This window comes from Ranitomeya imitator, chromosome 2 (genome assembly GCF_032444005.1).
Source record: "Ranitomeya imitator isolate aRanImi1 chromosome 2, aRanImi1.pri, whole genome shotgun sequence".
Classification (NCBI taxonomy): domain Eukaryota; kingdom Metazoa; phylum Chordata; class Amphibia; order Anura; family Dendrobatidae; genus Ranitomeya; species Ranitomeya imitator.
In genome coordinates, this window is record NC_091283.1 from 456029407 (window position 1) to 456045010 (window position 15604).

Sequence of the window (15604 nt, forward strand, 5' to 3'; positions counted from 1 at the left end):
AGAAGCCGTTGGTTACTATGCGCACATCGTATAAAATATCGTGCACACCTTTGTTACACCATGCGATCATGCCGTCACAGCGGGACACTAGACGACGAAAGAAAGTTTCAAACGATCTGCTACGACGTACGATTCTCAGCGGGGTCCCTGATCGCAGGAGCGTGTCAGACACAGCGAGATCGCTGGAACGTCACGGATATATCGCTGGAACGTCACAAATCGTGCCGTCGTAGCGATCAAAATGCCACTGTGTGACGGTACCCTTACTCCTTCACCATGTTTACATATGTCCATACAGTGTTTGCGCCACTAATCCTCTCTCTCCTTCGCTATCACAAACCCCAGCACACTCTAAGCTACTAATCATCTCCCCTTCCCTCTTACCTCCCCACCTGTCCTCCTCTGCTGACCTGCTCCTCAACCTCAAATCTATCCTAAAAAAACATGAAACAAGTCGGCCACTCTCTTTCTCCCACCTGCTCTCCCTTTCTCTGCTTTTCCTCACTGCTGGAGACCTATCTACCAACCCGGGACCCCCACAGCTCATACCTCCCACTACTACCCCCTCCTATTGCTCCCTATCTAATATGAACTACCGCAATCTTTCCAACATAAAACCTGTGCCCTTGATGCCCACCTCCCTCTCTCTGGAGCACTCTGGAATGCCCGCTCAATCTGCAATAAGCTTCACGTGATTCACAACCTTTTTCTCTCTGGAAATCTTGCCTTCCTTGGCCTCACAGAAACATGGCTAACACCCTCTGACACCGCCTCCCCTGCTGCTTTGTGTTACGGAGGCCTCCACTTCACCCATACCCCTCGACCTAGCAACAAACATGGTGGAGGAGTGGGTCTTCTCCTAACTGCACCTTTAACCCAATCCCACCTCTACCCTCCCCTCTTTTGAAGTCCATTCTGTCCGCATCTACTCTCCCTCCAAGTGGCCATCATATACCGACCTCCAGGCCCGGCCACTGCCTTTATTGACCAATTCTCCACCTGGCTTCTTCACTTTCTCTCTGCTGACATTCCCACCATCATCATGGGTGACTTCAACATCCCCATTGATACTCTTCAGTCAACAGCCTCCAAACTTCTGTCCCTTACCTCATACTTTGGACTTAGTGGTCCTTCGCAGCCACCCACTCAGACGGACATATATTAGACCTGGTATTCACCAGTCTCTGCTCTCTAACTTCACTCTAACTCCTCCCCCTCTATCCGACCACCATCTGCTCACCTTCTCATCCCTGTCCTCCTCACCGGTCATCCATGTCCAGCAAAATGCGCACCCCCACAGAAACCTTGCACACCTAGACACCCACACACTATCATACCACTGGCATCCATATCCTCACTCCACGACACAGACAGTGCCACTGCTTTCTACAATGCCACTCTTGCATCAGCTATTGACACAGTTGCCCCTCTCGTCCATGGCAGAGTGCGACGTATCAATAGACAACCTTGGCACAATAACAGCACTAAAAAGCTCCGGCAAGTGTACAGGGTTGCGGAGCGGCGTTGGAAGAAAACACATACTTGCAAGATGACTTCACTGCATTCAAACAGGCAACACTCGCTTTTAAATCTGCTCTCACCTCTGCTAAACGGGTCTACTTCACAACCCTCGCATCTTCCCTATCCTACAACCCCAAACAGTTATTCAAAACCTTTAACTCCAACCTCCCTCATCTCTGCTGAGGACTTTGCCACACACTTTAAAACGAAGATCAACCAGACAAGGCAAGTCTTCATTGTTCAACCACCACAACCCCTTTGTATACCAGACCAATGCCCAAACCCCAAAACCTCTCTATCCAACATCACTGAAAGGGGGCTTAATTGTCTCCTCTCCAAATCGCACCTCACCACCTGTGCGCTCGACCCCATCCCATCTCCTCCCTAACCTCACCACCACACTTATCCCATCTCTAACCCACCTCTTCAACCTATCACTATATTCTGGCACCTTCTCTTCTGCTTTCAAGCATGCCACAATCACGCCTATCCTTAAAAAGCCAACCCTCGATCCAACTGCTATGTCCAGCTATTGCCCAATATCACTGCTCCCATTCGCTTCCAAACTCCTGGAGCAGCATGTCCACTCTGAACTTTCCTCCCACCTCTCATCTAACTTGCTCTTTGACAATCAGCAATCTGGTTTCCGCCCCCATCACTCAACTGAGACAGCCCTGACCAAAATCACTAATGACCTACTTACCGCGAAAGCTAATGGACAATACTCTGTACTCCTCCTTCTAGACCTGTCCTCTGCTTTCGACACAGTTGACTACTGCCTCTTACTAGAGATCCTCTCCTCCTTTGGCATCAAAGACCTCGCCCTATCCTGGATCTCCTCGTACCTTCCCAACCGCACATTCAGCGTCTCCCACACTACCGCCTCATCCCACCCTCTCTGTTGGAGTCCCCCAAGGCTCTGTTCTAGGACTCCTACTCTTCTCAATCTATACACTTGGCTTGGGACAACTCAAAGTCCCATGGATTCCAGTACCACCTCTATGCTGATGACACTCAGATCTACCTCTCTGGCCCAGACGTCACCACTCTGCTGTCCAGAATCCCAGAGTGCCTATCAGCCATATCCTCCTTCTGCTCTCGCTTCCTCAAACTCAATGTGGACAAATCTGAACTCATCATCTTTCTCCCATCCCACAGATCTTCCTTACCTGATCTATCTATCGCAATCAATGACATCATGCTTTCCCCCGTACCGGAAGTCCGCTGCCTTGGAGTAACCTTCGACTCTGCCCTGTCCTTCAAACCGCACATACAAGCTCTTTCCACCTCCTGTTGCCTCCAGCTCAAAAATATCTCTAGAATCCGTCCTTTCCTCAACCGTCAATCTACTAAAATGCTTGTGCATGCCCTCATCATCTCCCGCCTTGACTACTGCAACATCCTTTTCTGTGGCCACCTTGCTAACACCCTTGCACCTCTCCAGTCCATCCTTAACTCTGCTGCCCAACTAATTCATCTCTCTCCTCGCTACTCCTCTGCTTCCCCCACTCTGCAAATCTCTTCACTGGCTCCCATTCCCTCAGCGTATCCAGTTCAAATGACTAATACTGACCTACAAAACCATCCATAACCTGTCTCCTCCATATATCTCTGAACTAATCTCCCGATATCTTCCCTCACGTGATCTCCGGTCCTCCCAAGATCTCCTTCTCTCTTCCACAGTTATTTGCTCCTCATCCAATCGCCTCCAAGACTTCTCCCGAATATCCCCCATCCTCTGGAATTCTTTGCACCAACACGTCCGACTATCAACCACATTCGGATCCTTCAGACGGAACCTGAAAACCCATCTCTTCAGGAAAGCCTACAGCCTGCACTGACCCCGCTGCCTCATCACTACCGAAGCTACCGCCTCACCAATACCGGAGCTCCTGCAACCCTCAACCTACTGTCTCCTTCCCCATAATCCTGTAGAATGTAAGCCCGCAAGGGCAGGGTCCTCGCCCCTCTGTATCAGTCTGTCATTGTCAGTTTGTTTAATGTAAGTGATATCTGTAACTTGTATGTAACCCCTTGTCATGTACAGCACCATGGAATCAATGGTGCTATATAAATAAATAATAATAACAACATAGTATACAGTGTCAGTATACAGGTGATACAGTGATCATTGGTGACATTATACACAGTAGCTCTGTATATAGTGTACAGGTAATATAGTGATCACCAGTAACATTATACACAGGACCTCTGTATACAGTGTCAGTGTACAGATAATATAGTGATCACTGGTGACATACACATGAGCTCTGTACAGAGTATACATTGTATAGTGTCAGTATACAGTTAACAAACTGACTCACCAGTGACATCTCTAGCTGAAGTCCTTCATCTTTGCTTTTCTTTTTCATGCAGCGCAGACCGCCATCACTTCTTCCAGCCAGAACTCATCTCTGCATAAAATAACACATAGTTACCTAGAGCAAGGCTTCTAGAGCACTTTCCCTTTTTTTCATTTTCTTCTACACTACACATCTGAATACAGAGGTGCACCCACAATCAATATATTATTGGTTATTATGCAACCCACCATTCCAAATATAAATTTTAATCCACCACTGAGCCCCTTCTAGCTATACATAGCCACTTCCCCACCTAATATATAAATTAATTAGCACCTGTACTCTTTTCCCTAATTCATTACCAGTCACTGCATATTCAACGCCCCCCACTATGTACCTCCCGCTCCCCGACTCATTTACATGCCTCTTCCGCCCCAATTCATTGTCATGTCTTCTCTATCTCCCACACTCTATTCATTATCAACAGCTCTACCCCCACATTCAATAAATCATTTACTCCCCCACTCTCAAAATTCATTGTTATTTGCTCTTCCCGATCATTTGCTCTCCCCACCCCACCTTTAATTGCTGTCCCTCTTCCCTCACTCTCAATTCATCATTTGCAGTCTCCTGTCCCCTTTTAACCCCCTCCCCACATCATCAGGTGCAATACCCCTTTAACCCCCCTCCCCACATCATGTGCAATCCTCCTTTAACCCCCCTCCTCACATCATGTGCAGTCCCCCTTTAACCCCCCCACATCATGTGCAGTCCCCTTTTAGCTGCCTCCCCACTTCATCATGTGCAATCTCCCTTTAACCCCCCTCCTCACTTCATCATGTGCAATCCCCCTTTAACCCCCCTCCCCACATCATCATGTACAGTCCCCCTTAACCCCCTCCCCACATGCAGTCCCCTTTAACCCCCTCCCCACATCATCACGTGCAGTCTCTTTAAAACCCCTCCCCACATCATGTGCAGTCCCCTTTTAACCCCCCATCATATGCAGTCCCCTTTTCACCCCCTCTGCACATCACCATGTGCAGTCCCCCGTTAACCCTCCCATCATGTGCAGTCCCCTTTACCCCATGTTATCCTTTGCAGTTCCTTTTAACCTCTCATTTCATGTGCAGTCCCCCTTTAACCCCCTCTCAACATCATGTGCAGTCCCCCTTTAACCCCCCCACATCATGTACAGTCCCCCTTTAACCCCCTCCCCAATCATCACGTGCAGTCCCTTTAACCCCCTCCCCACATCATTATGTGCAGTCCTTAACCCCCTACCCACATCATCACATGCAGTCCCCCTTTAACCCCCTACCCACATCATCACATACAGTCCCCCTTTAACCCCCCCCATCATGTGCAGTCCCCTTTTAACCCCCATCATGATATGCAGTCCCCTTTTCACCCCCTCCGCACATCACCATGTGCAGTCCCCCTTTAACCCTCCCATCATCATGTGCAGTACCGTTTACCCCATGTCATCCATTGCAGTTTCTTTTAACCTCTCACATCATGTGCAGTCCCCCTTAACCCCCCTCCCCATATCATGTGCCATCCCCCTTTAACCCCCCTCCCCACATCATGTGAAATTCCTCCTCCCCTCACTCATTTAATTCATTTTGTACAGAAAGCAAAAATGTTTTGTATACGTACCTCACAGTCGCTCCGCTCTGCCTCAAGGGTAAATGCTAGACTGCATGGGCTCCCTCCAGGTATGATGTCATTTGTCATTTTCGGGGGGCATGTCATAGCTGGGGGGGGGGGGGGGGGGGGGGGAGTCCTGACTTAGCAAAGGCAGGAAGAGAAGCTGCCATCTTCAGTTGTGAGCCGGCTAGACTGTATGGGCTGCAGTCAGGACCTGGAAAGAGCCCATACACTCTAGGCTCAACCGAAGACTGAGGGAACAGGAGCTGCACAGACGTCAAGGTGATACGGCTGTGCACAGCTGCGTGAAAGCTCCCGGGCCCCAGGGCAGACGTGTGGGCCGCAGCGCACACCACTTTACTGCACGATGGGGCCCGATGAACAGCACATAAGCGTGGGCCCCTAACCTGCAGGCCCCTCTGTGTACTGCTGTTCACTGAGCCCCATACAGCAATAAGGGCAGTAATGCCCTGATGGCGGCCCTGCTATGAGGTATATGGATGTTGTGTGGTACTAACTGCACTGCCACTTATGATCTGAAGGGTTATTCTTTGTTTAACAGGAACATCATATGTTTACGCTTGGACTTTGTTAGGGTATGTGCACACGTCCGGATTTTTAGCGATTTTTTTTGCGGAATTTCGCTATAAAAACGCTATAATTCCGCATCAAAAACGCTAAAAATATGCATCCTATCATTTAGAATGCATTCCGGATTTTTTGTTCAGATGGATGCGTTTTTTACCGCAAAAAAAACGCATTCCGCAAAAAAATGGACATGCTCATTCTTTTTGCGGATTTCTAAGCCAAAATGACTTTCAGGAAAAAAAAAAAAAAAAAAAACGCAAAAATTCCGCAAAAACCGCAAAAAATCCGCGCGGCAAAAAACGCGATTTTCTGCCAGAATTCTCCGGATTTTGTCAGGAACAAAACCTGACGTGTGCACATACCCTTAGGGTCTCTTGTTGTGGTCAGATTTAAACAAAAAAAATAAATAAATAAAATTTTATATCTCCATGTTGTCCTGATTGAAGAAATTCCCTGATGAAACCCTGAATGACCAAAAGAGGGGGGCTTGGGAACTCGTCAGAAGAAGAGATAGATATATCTCTGATGCGTTTCCCCCCACTTTTGGTCATTCAGGGGTTCATCAGGGAATTCCTTCAATTAGGACAAGAAAATGAGACCATAAGCCATACAGCAAAGAGGATACCATCTCATAGGCCCAGGCAATATGCCTCCCTTATACAATATGAGCCCCCACAGAAGACTCCCTATATACAGTGATTCCTCACACAGCCCCTACATAGCTCCCTATATAGAGTATAAGGCCCCATATAGCTACCTAAATACAGTAGCAGCATTAACATATTGCATCAGATGCTATATGCTAGTGTGACTCCGGCCTTAAAGTCGTAGAGGCTTAAATAGGACCAGTATTTTAGCCTACATAGTCCTGAAGAGGTATAAGTGAACCCCCCCAAACTACTTCAGGTTAGGTCGCCCCCATGTCCTATATACAAATAAAGGAATAAACGGGGAACACAACACACCATGGGATGGCTTTATATACAAAACACTTTATAAATCATTAAAAACATTAAATATATTGCTGCAGTCCTGTGCACCAGTGCTAGGGGGTCATCCTCGAGAACTGCCCCCTAGCTTTAAATATCAGCCCCTACTTATAATACACAAGTCCTAAAAAATACAAGGCACCGGGCGCTGGTGTCCACTACAGCTAAGGGAAACCTACAACAGACTTTCGTCTGCGGCTTTAAAACACTTCTTCAGATGTAACCTAACTGAGGCAGGCTCACAGTAGGCCGGCAAAGAATAAATGCTGGGAGTTATAGTCCCACAACTAACTGGTCTATGGCTGTTCTACTACTCGGCTGCTCCTGCCCGAGTAATAGAGCAAAACTGCATTTTGTCCCAATTGCTACAAGTATGTGGGAACCCACCAGTGTGATTTTCCTAAAATGGAAATTCCCAATGTTCTGTCCCCAAATCGTTTCCATTTCCACTGACTCCACCAGTGTTTAGATTCTGAAGTGTTGGAACAGCGTATATAATGAGGTCAGGTGACCACAATGCCCAATGACTGGACTATAGCGCGATGGCTCGTGTATCTCAACTGGCTGCAATGGTCATGTGACACCAGTATGGGCGACACATTATAGCAGTAGGACAGAGGCACAGGAAAGGCGAGAAATTGATCCTCACCGGTTATTGGCTTGTGGTAATGAGATTTTATATAATCCCATTATGCTACGGCATTTGTGGTCTTGCCGATGCTTACAGGAAAATTCTATTATTTCTCAGTCGGGGTTAATGGGTTGGTCTGGACACTAGATTTTAGCTGTCAAGACCAACCAACAGTGATGGCGCCGGGCATCAACTTATCCTCCCGAAAATTTAAATAGCATGTGCAGAATTATTTTTAAATAGGGGATGGGGGTGGTCAGGGTGTCACCCACCTCTATGTCTATGGCCAGCTATAAGGCAGACGTGATCTTCAGCCTCCTCCTCATTCCTAAAACTTCTAATATTACAAAGTATCAGCACCAAAAAGATGCTCGGTCTATGAACCCGTATTTAGGAGAATGTGGAATCCCCCTCTAACAACTATAACTACAGCTAATTAAGAAAACACAAACCGGAGGGCCTGCCCCCGTCCCCCAAAAGGAGAACTCTGTGCCCTTTACACAAAAACCCCAACTTCTCAGTGTAAACCGAACAGAGCACGCTCCCCTAAACTTGTGTCTACCGGAACCTACAAGACACCAGTAAAGGGATACTGTAGATGAGAAGCTCTGAGGCCACGGTGCGGTGTCCTACAAGCCCGTGTGGCGGGTCTCATCCTTACGTACGTCTCCGCTTGTTGGCATTGGGGCTGGACGGATTGCTGTTGGCGTTAACCACCTTCTCGGTGAGGCGGCTCCGCTTTCTCTTATCGCCAGACTCCTTGGAGCCAGATTCGGACAGTGTCCTCTCCTTCTCTTTGCTAGGTTTGTCGGCAGTCTTCCCCGAAGTTGTCGATGAGTTTGTAAAAGCTGAAAAAAAACGGTTGTTAAACTATCAGACATCACAGAGGACGTCACTTTCCCAGAACCCTGAGCGTCAATCCTTCACCCTCATACATCCACACATTCATGTTCCCATAGATCAATGGGAAAATAGCGGCCTCACCTTCTTCAGACGTCGAGTGCAGATCTACGTCTTCTTTCGCTTCTTCTTTGATGTCATCTTCACTGATCACTTTACCTAAAACAAAGTCATTAACAATAATCACCCATGTGCCAAAAAGAGAGGCCAGATCTACCAGGTCAATGATGATTCCTAATGAAGACCCCGACGATCAGTTGGCCACACATTTCCAAAGTGGAGTAAATGTTACGCCACATAGTGAACCTCCCTCCACTATTCCGACATTTTTTGGGGTTCTGTATTTCCAGTGCTCGTTATGTGGTAAAAATGACTGTTTACCACAGCAGAAGAATTAGGGGGATACCAAATTTGTCCAGCTTTTTTATGACATTAGTGGTGAAAAATTTTGGGGGAAATTTGTAAACCAACATTCTTTGTGTTTTGTGTTTCTGTCACCATTTCCCAGGACGCAACTTTTTTTTAGGTTTAGATCAATGCAGGTTTGTGAAGGCCAGCTGACAACATTTTGGGATATTTATGATGTTTTAATCACCTGTTACTGTATGTTTTTGCAACTTTGTGGTAATTAAAAAAATAAATTTAATTCTGGAGGTTTTTTTTTCTGTTTACAGTGTTTACCAGTTGGGTTAATTAGTTTTATGTTTTGATAGATTGGACTTTTATGAACATGTTGATACCACCTATGTGGATTTTTTATAAAAAATGTTAACATCTTAATTTTTAATGGGGGGAAAAGAAGGGCTTGTCAACTTTGAATGTTGTTTTACCTTAGGGGACTTGAATCTGCGACTGTCCATTTGCTTACACTATATACAGCAATACTTCAGTACATCCGGAGAAAGCAGGAGCTGCTGCTCTCTTCCTCTGGATGTATATGATACAATCAAAAGTGTGGAGACTGAAGCAGCTGCTGATTGGCCACAGGGATTGCGTGACATAATGTTACGTGATCCCTAGGAGAGCCAGTTCTGACGCAGCTGCCAAGTATAGGTGTTACTTTACTAGGGCAAACATAAATTAAGAAGGGGTTGTCCAAGTAGTGGACAGTGAGCTTGCTGATTTGGGCCAACCATCTGTGTATTGGGCCTCTGGCCTCCCTCTGTACTGTTACAAGAGATAAGGATAGTTTGGTCTATAATGCCTAACCCATGGACGCTTTTTCCCCTCTCAGCACTGGAAAACACAGGAAAGAGAGAAAGAGTGAGAGAGTTTTCCCCAGACTAGAAAAATCCTACCAGGCATGCTTAGAAGAGAAAAACGCAATACGTCGCTGGATTCCTGCTTTTCACAGGCAACGACGCATCCTGCGTCCATAGGATGCCATTATAGCCAACAACGTATGCCGCAGGATGCGTCGTTGCAAGTTTTTCTGACGCTGACAAAAATGTTTCATTGAATGTTTTTGCCAGACAACAGACCCCTATCTTCCAACGGATCCAGTGCACGACGGATGAAACGGGTGGCCATCCATCACAATTCGACGCCAATACAAGTCTATGGGAAAAAACAGGATCCTGCAGAAAAATTTGCAGGATCCTGTTTTTTCAAAACTCGATGGATATCGACGGGAGGAAAAAGACAGAAGTGTGAAAGAGGCCTAAGCAACACTGTTTGACAATCAATTGCCCATGCTGTTGTGCAAATGGAATAGACAACAGATGGAAATTATCAAGACACACTCAAATTAGTGGGGACCACAGACCACATCTCAGTTCCAATGCTTTCTGATGTTGATTGTTCTTTCACACTCATGGTAGCATGAGACGGACTCTACAACCCACACAAGTGGCTCAGATGATGTGCCATCCTGGATGAGCTGCACTAATGCGAGCTGTGGCAAGAAGGCTTGCTGTGTATGTCAGCATAGTGTCCAGAGGCTGGAGGCGCTACCAGGAGACGTGGAGGGGGCCGTAGGAGGGCAACAACCCAGCAGCAGGACCGCTACCTCCGCAAGGAGGAACACTGCCAGAGCCCTGCAAAATGACCTCCATCAGGCTACAAATGTGCATGTGTCTGCACAAACAGTTAAACTCCAACTCCTTGAGGATGATCTGAGTGCCCGACGTCCACAGATGGGGGTTGTGCTCACAGCCCAACACCGTGCAGGATGCTTGGCATTTGCCACAGAACACCAGGATTGGCAAATTCGCCACTGTTGCCCTGTGCTCTTCACAGATGAAATCAGGTTCACACTGAGCACATGTGACAGACATGACAGAGTCTGGAGACGCCGTGGAGAGCGATCTGCTGCCTGCAACATCCTTCAGCATGACCGATTTGGCAGTGGGTCAGTAATGTTGTAGGGTGGCATTTATTTGGGGGGCCGCACAGCCCTCCATGCGCTCGCCAGAGGTAGCCTGACTGCCATTAATAATAATGTTTATTTTTATATAGCGCTAACATATATTCCGCAGCGCTTTACGGACATTATCATCGCTGTCCCCAATGGGGCTCACAATCTAAATTCCCTATCAGTATGTCTTTGGAATGTGGGAGGAAACCCACGCAAACACGGAGAGAACATACAAACTCTTTGCAGATGTTGTCCTAGGTGGGATTTGAACCCCGGACTCTAGCGCTGCAAGGCTGCAGTGCTAACCACTAAGCCACTGTGATGGCCATTACCATTAGGTACCGAGATGAGATCATCAGGCCCCTTGTGAGACCATATGCTGGGGCGGTTGGCCCTTGGTTCCTCCGAATGCAGGAGAATGCCAGACCTCATGTGGCTAGAGTGTCAGCAGTTCCTGCATGATGAAGTCATTGAAGCTATGGACTGGCTCACTTGTTCCCCAGACCTGAATCCGATTGAACACATCTGGGACATCATGTCTCGCTCATCTACCGTCACGTTGCACCACAGACTGTCCAGGAGTTGGCTGATGCTTTATTCCAGGTCTGGGAGGAGTTCCCTCAGGAGATCATCCGCCGCCTCATCAGGAGCATGCCCCGGAGTTGTACAGTAGTGAGGTCATATAGGCACGTGGAGGCCATAAACAATACTGAGCATCTTTTCCTTGTCATGAGGCATTTCCACTGAAGTTGGATCAGCCTGTAGTTTGATTTTCCACTTTGATTTTGAGTATTATTCCAAATCCAGACCTCCATGGGATAGTTATTTTGATTTACATTGATAATTGTTATGTCTTATTGTTCTGAATCTGAACTATTCCACTATGCAATGAATAAAAATTTGCAACTGGAATATTTCAGTCAGAGATATCTAGGATGTGGGATTTTAGTGTTCCCTTTATTTTTGAACAGTGTATATGGGTAGTCAGAGGTGAAAGCTACTGATTGTCGTGAATTACATGGCTGGGCATTGATTTACATGTAACGAGATCAGTGGCAATTACTTATCGGGACAGTTGCTCTAACAGAAATTGTCTGATCATGAATCACAAGGGAAATTACCACTTGCCACAGATAATCGATTCCGATATTGGAAGTGTTGAATGAAAAGTCAGATGAAAGGAATTTCCCCGTATGAGCACAGTACTATACAATGTCACTGCTACTCACCTTCTTTCACCTCCTGAATAATCTCCTCAGGTAGAATAAAGTTCTTCTCAGAATTTGGGAAAGGCAGGATCTCAGATTCATGCTGAGGAACAAATCACAGGATGAGGAGAGAACGGCTCAGTCCTGGACTACAATGGCCACTACATAGCGTATAACTAAGCGCTAATATGTCATATATTGTAAACCCCCTGATGGACTGATGATCAGAGAGGGGCGACCGATCAAACCCTGCACACAGGTGTATAGGCTCAAAACAAAGACTACAGGTCTCCACAACACTGTGTGCGTGCTCAGGCATCAGTTGAGTGGCCGGTGGGGGTCTCTGGACTGGGACATCCACTGAAAGCATCCGAGGGTCTACAATATATCAAAAATGTTCCACAGTTTATTAAGTACAAGGCCAGAAATGACTCTGCAATGTGCAAGTTGGGCGACAATGTCTGGTGCAGGAAGGCCTCCATTAGCCGCACTCACCAGGGCCTGCATGTCATACATGGTGCGCAGATGTTCCCATATAACCTTGGAGGAGATCTGACGGCCGATGTTCTGGCTGAACTTGTCCCGAATGCAGATCATATGGAAGTGTCTGTTCACACCTACAGGGAGGAAAATCAGTCAGCAAGTCCAGAGTGCGGACAACAATGGACAAGGTATAATAACGATGATGGTCTGTCCTGAGGATGGGTTATCAACTTGTCGAGTCTAAGGGCTCCCAATCATCAGCGGAAATAAAATCGCTCAAAAGTTGTTCCTTGAAGAGTAGGATCAGTGCCATGTGAGTACAATGCGGTTTTCCCACCTAGCATCTGTATGACGTGTATGCAATCCATATGCAATGTGTTTTTACATACAGTAATTCTGTCATTGCTAGCTGGTTTTCTAAGCAATAAAAGAATCTTAAATACAGATCTATAGATAGAGGTCACTAAGATATAGAATTAGTGCAGTGCATGTGTAGCTTACTGTACATGTATTTAGCTAATAAGTAAAAGAAAATAAATGGCGTGGGGTCCCTCTCATTTTTCTTAACAAGCGGAGGGAAAGCAGACAGCTGGGGGCTGGTGTTATTATTCTGAGAAGGGGCCACTATCCATGGATCTTCCCAGCTTATTAATAATAGCTCACAGCTGTATGTGTAGCTTTCACTTGTAATTAAGAAGGGGGTACCCTCCCCCCCAAAAAAAAAGGGTGTGTTGTTTGCTATAATTTTAATAATCAGCAAAAGCTAGATAGACAGTTACGGGCTGATATTAATAAGCTGGGAAAAAGCAATGGATATTGGCCCCCTCCCAAACTAATAACATCAGCCCTCAGCCACCTCAGAAATGGCGCATCCATTACATGCGCCAATTCTGGCTCTTAGCCTCGCTCTTCCCACTTGCCCTGCTGTGTTGGCAAGTGGGGTAATGGTTTTGGGGTTTACGTCAGCTGGTTTATGTTCGCTGACATCAATCTCAAGGGTCAGTAATGGAGAGGCATCAATAAGAAACCCCCATTAATAACCCCGTAAGTTACCGCACATGAAACACAGGTAAAAGATAAAAAAGTGTATTTTTTTCCTCTGCTATACTTGTAATTTTTATCAGTTTTCCAGCTTCTCACCTGCCAAAAAAAATAAATAAATCAATCCCGCACATGGCTATGTCAACGAAAAAAAAAAAAAAAAAGTCATAGCTCTTGGAAGAAAGGGATAAAAAAAAAATATTAAAAAAGCATACACAGAAATTGACCTCGACATGAAGGAGGTAAAAGTAGTGTGTCAGAACAAAATCACTGTTCAAACCAAGCTCAGGTCAGTGCACCTTCCCACCTACTGATTTTCTATCACCTCCGCCTCTTGTGTGGTCAGCATGTGCTTGGTTTGCAGTTATTTTGTGCTGACAGATTCACTTTACATGGGACTACAGTGGCCACTAGTGGCGGCAGCGAGTTGCAAGTCTTCCTCTTTCGGACACAGCGCCATGCACGTCTCAGTGGCTGTGTCTGGTACTACAGTTCACCCTCACTTAAAGGGGTTGTCCTCTTTCAGAAAATCATCATCTCCGGCTGCAGTTTGCTATAAAATAACAAACGGTTCTTCACTCGCAGTCTCTGGCACTGGCTTCCATCTACACGGTAATTGCTGCTGATCTCACTGATCTGCCGGCGACGACAGCACCGCAGCCCATACCGGACACCAGGAGCAGCGCCAACACTTAAGAGAGGTTTGTTATTAATACCAGACAGCAGTTGGGAGCAGACATTTTCTGAACGAGGACAACCCCTTTAAGGTGCTCTGCTGAATATTTTATGTATATGGGGGCTTCAGATTCCCCCCAGTAGATGATGTTGGAGGAAACACTGTAGGTCCACACCCATTGTTGTGAGGGGAGGGAAGCGCCATCGTTGGGGTCTCCCCTCTCCCCCACTGAGGGCACTTGCATGCCCGGATGACACCTATTTACATACATGGGGCTCAGCTGCAGTACCAGACACAACCACTGGGCCAGCACTGAGTAGCATGTAGAGACAGCGCCACCAGTGGCAATGTCTGGTACTGCAGTGAGGGGGCAGCACAGCCCTGGGGTCTGACACTCACCAACTACACATCAACTGTTCAATAGTTACCATGGAAACCAAACCTTAAAGGGGAGGTAAAGCAGAGGATCAGCAGCATCCCTCATCATCCCTTTATTTATCATGTGACACCCGTGCCCGGTATTGTCTCCGGCAGCAGCCCCCGTTATTATGGGATGGATGACTGCCTGTACTGAGCATGCGTCCCCTGCCCTCGGTATAATCTGATCCCTATTGTCACTTTATGCCAGGGATTACATTAGAACAATCCCTACTGCAGCCATGATACACAGGACCGGACCCCACACTGGCCACACTCTGCCTACCCGAGAGGGATGGGGGCTAGCGGGGAGACCATCTACTCCAGCCCGGGGATCAGTTGCGGCCTTCACTTACCGACGGGTTTATGTCCGAGCATGGCGTGAAACAGGCACACCTCTACCTCCGGGCTCCACAGCACCGGCTCCTCCGCTGGTGGTCCCGGGACCGGCTCCGCTCTCTCCACAGTTCCTTCCCCGGTCTCCGTCTCACCCATCGTAGCCGCCACTACCGCGGAACACCGGAGAGCTGCGGCCTCTGCTGGAGGAAAGAGGTAGTGCACACAGCAGGGACAGCTAGCGGTAACTTATAAGTACTGCATACTGCGGGGGCATCACAGGAAGGACATCTAGTGGTTGTTTATATGTACTGCACACTGCAGGGACATCTAGTCGCGGATTACAGATACTGCACACTGCAGGGACATCTAGTGGTGGATTATAGGTACTGCACACTGCAGGGACATCTAGTGGTGGATTATAGGTACTACACATATAAGGCACATTTAGTGGTGCCTTGTAATTACTGCAGACAGATAGGCGGAGTACATCGCCACCTAGAGG

The 15604-nt window shown here is 47.1% G+C and overlaps 1 protein-coding gene across 1 annotated transcript; it reads right to left on the bottom strand.

The window, feature by feature from the left end:
• Positions 1-7024: 7024 nt before the first annotated feature.
• Positions 7025-15316, bottom strand: MRGBP (MRG domain binding protein). The gene is made up of 5 exons (XM_069751163.1): positions 15120-15316; positions 12642-12763; positions 12168-12249; positions 8667-8741; positions 7025-8530 (listed from the first exon to the last, which is right to left on the bottom strand). The coding sequence occupies exons 1-5, from the start codon at positions 15256-15258 to the stop codon at positions 8340-8342; spliced, it is 609 nt and encodes a 202-aa protein (XP_069607264.1). The 5' UTR covers positions 15259-15316; the 3' UTR covers positions 7025-8339.
• Positions 15317-15604: the final 288 nt, after the last annotated feature.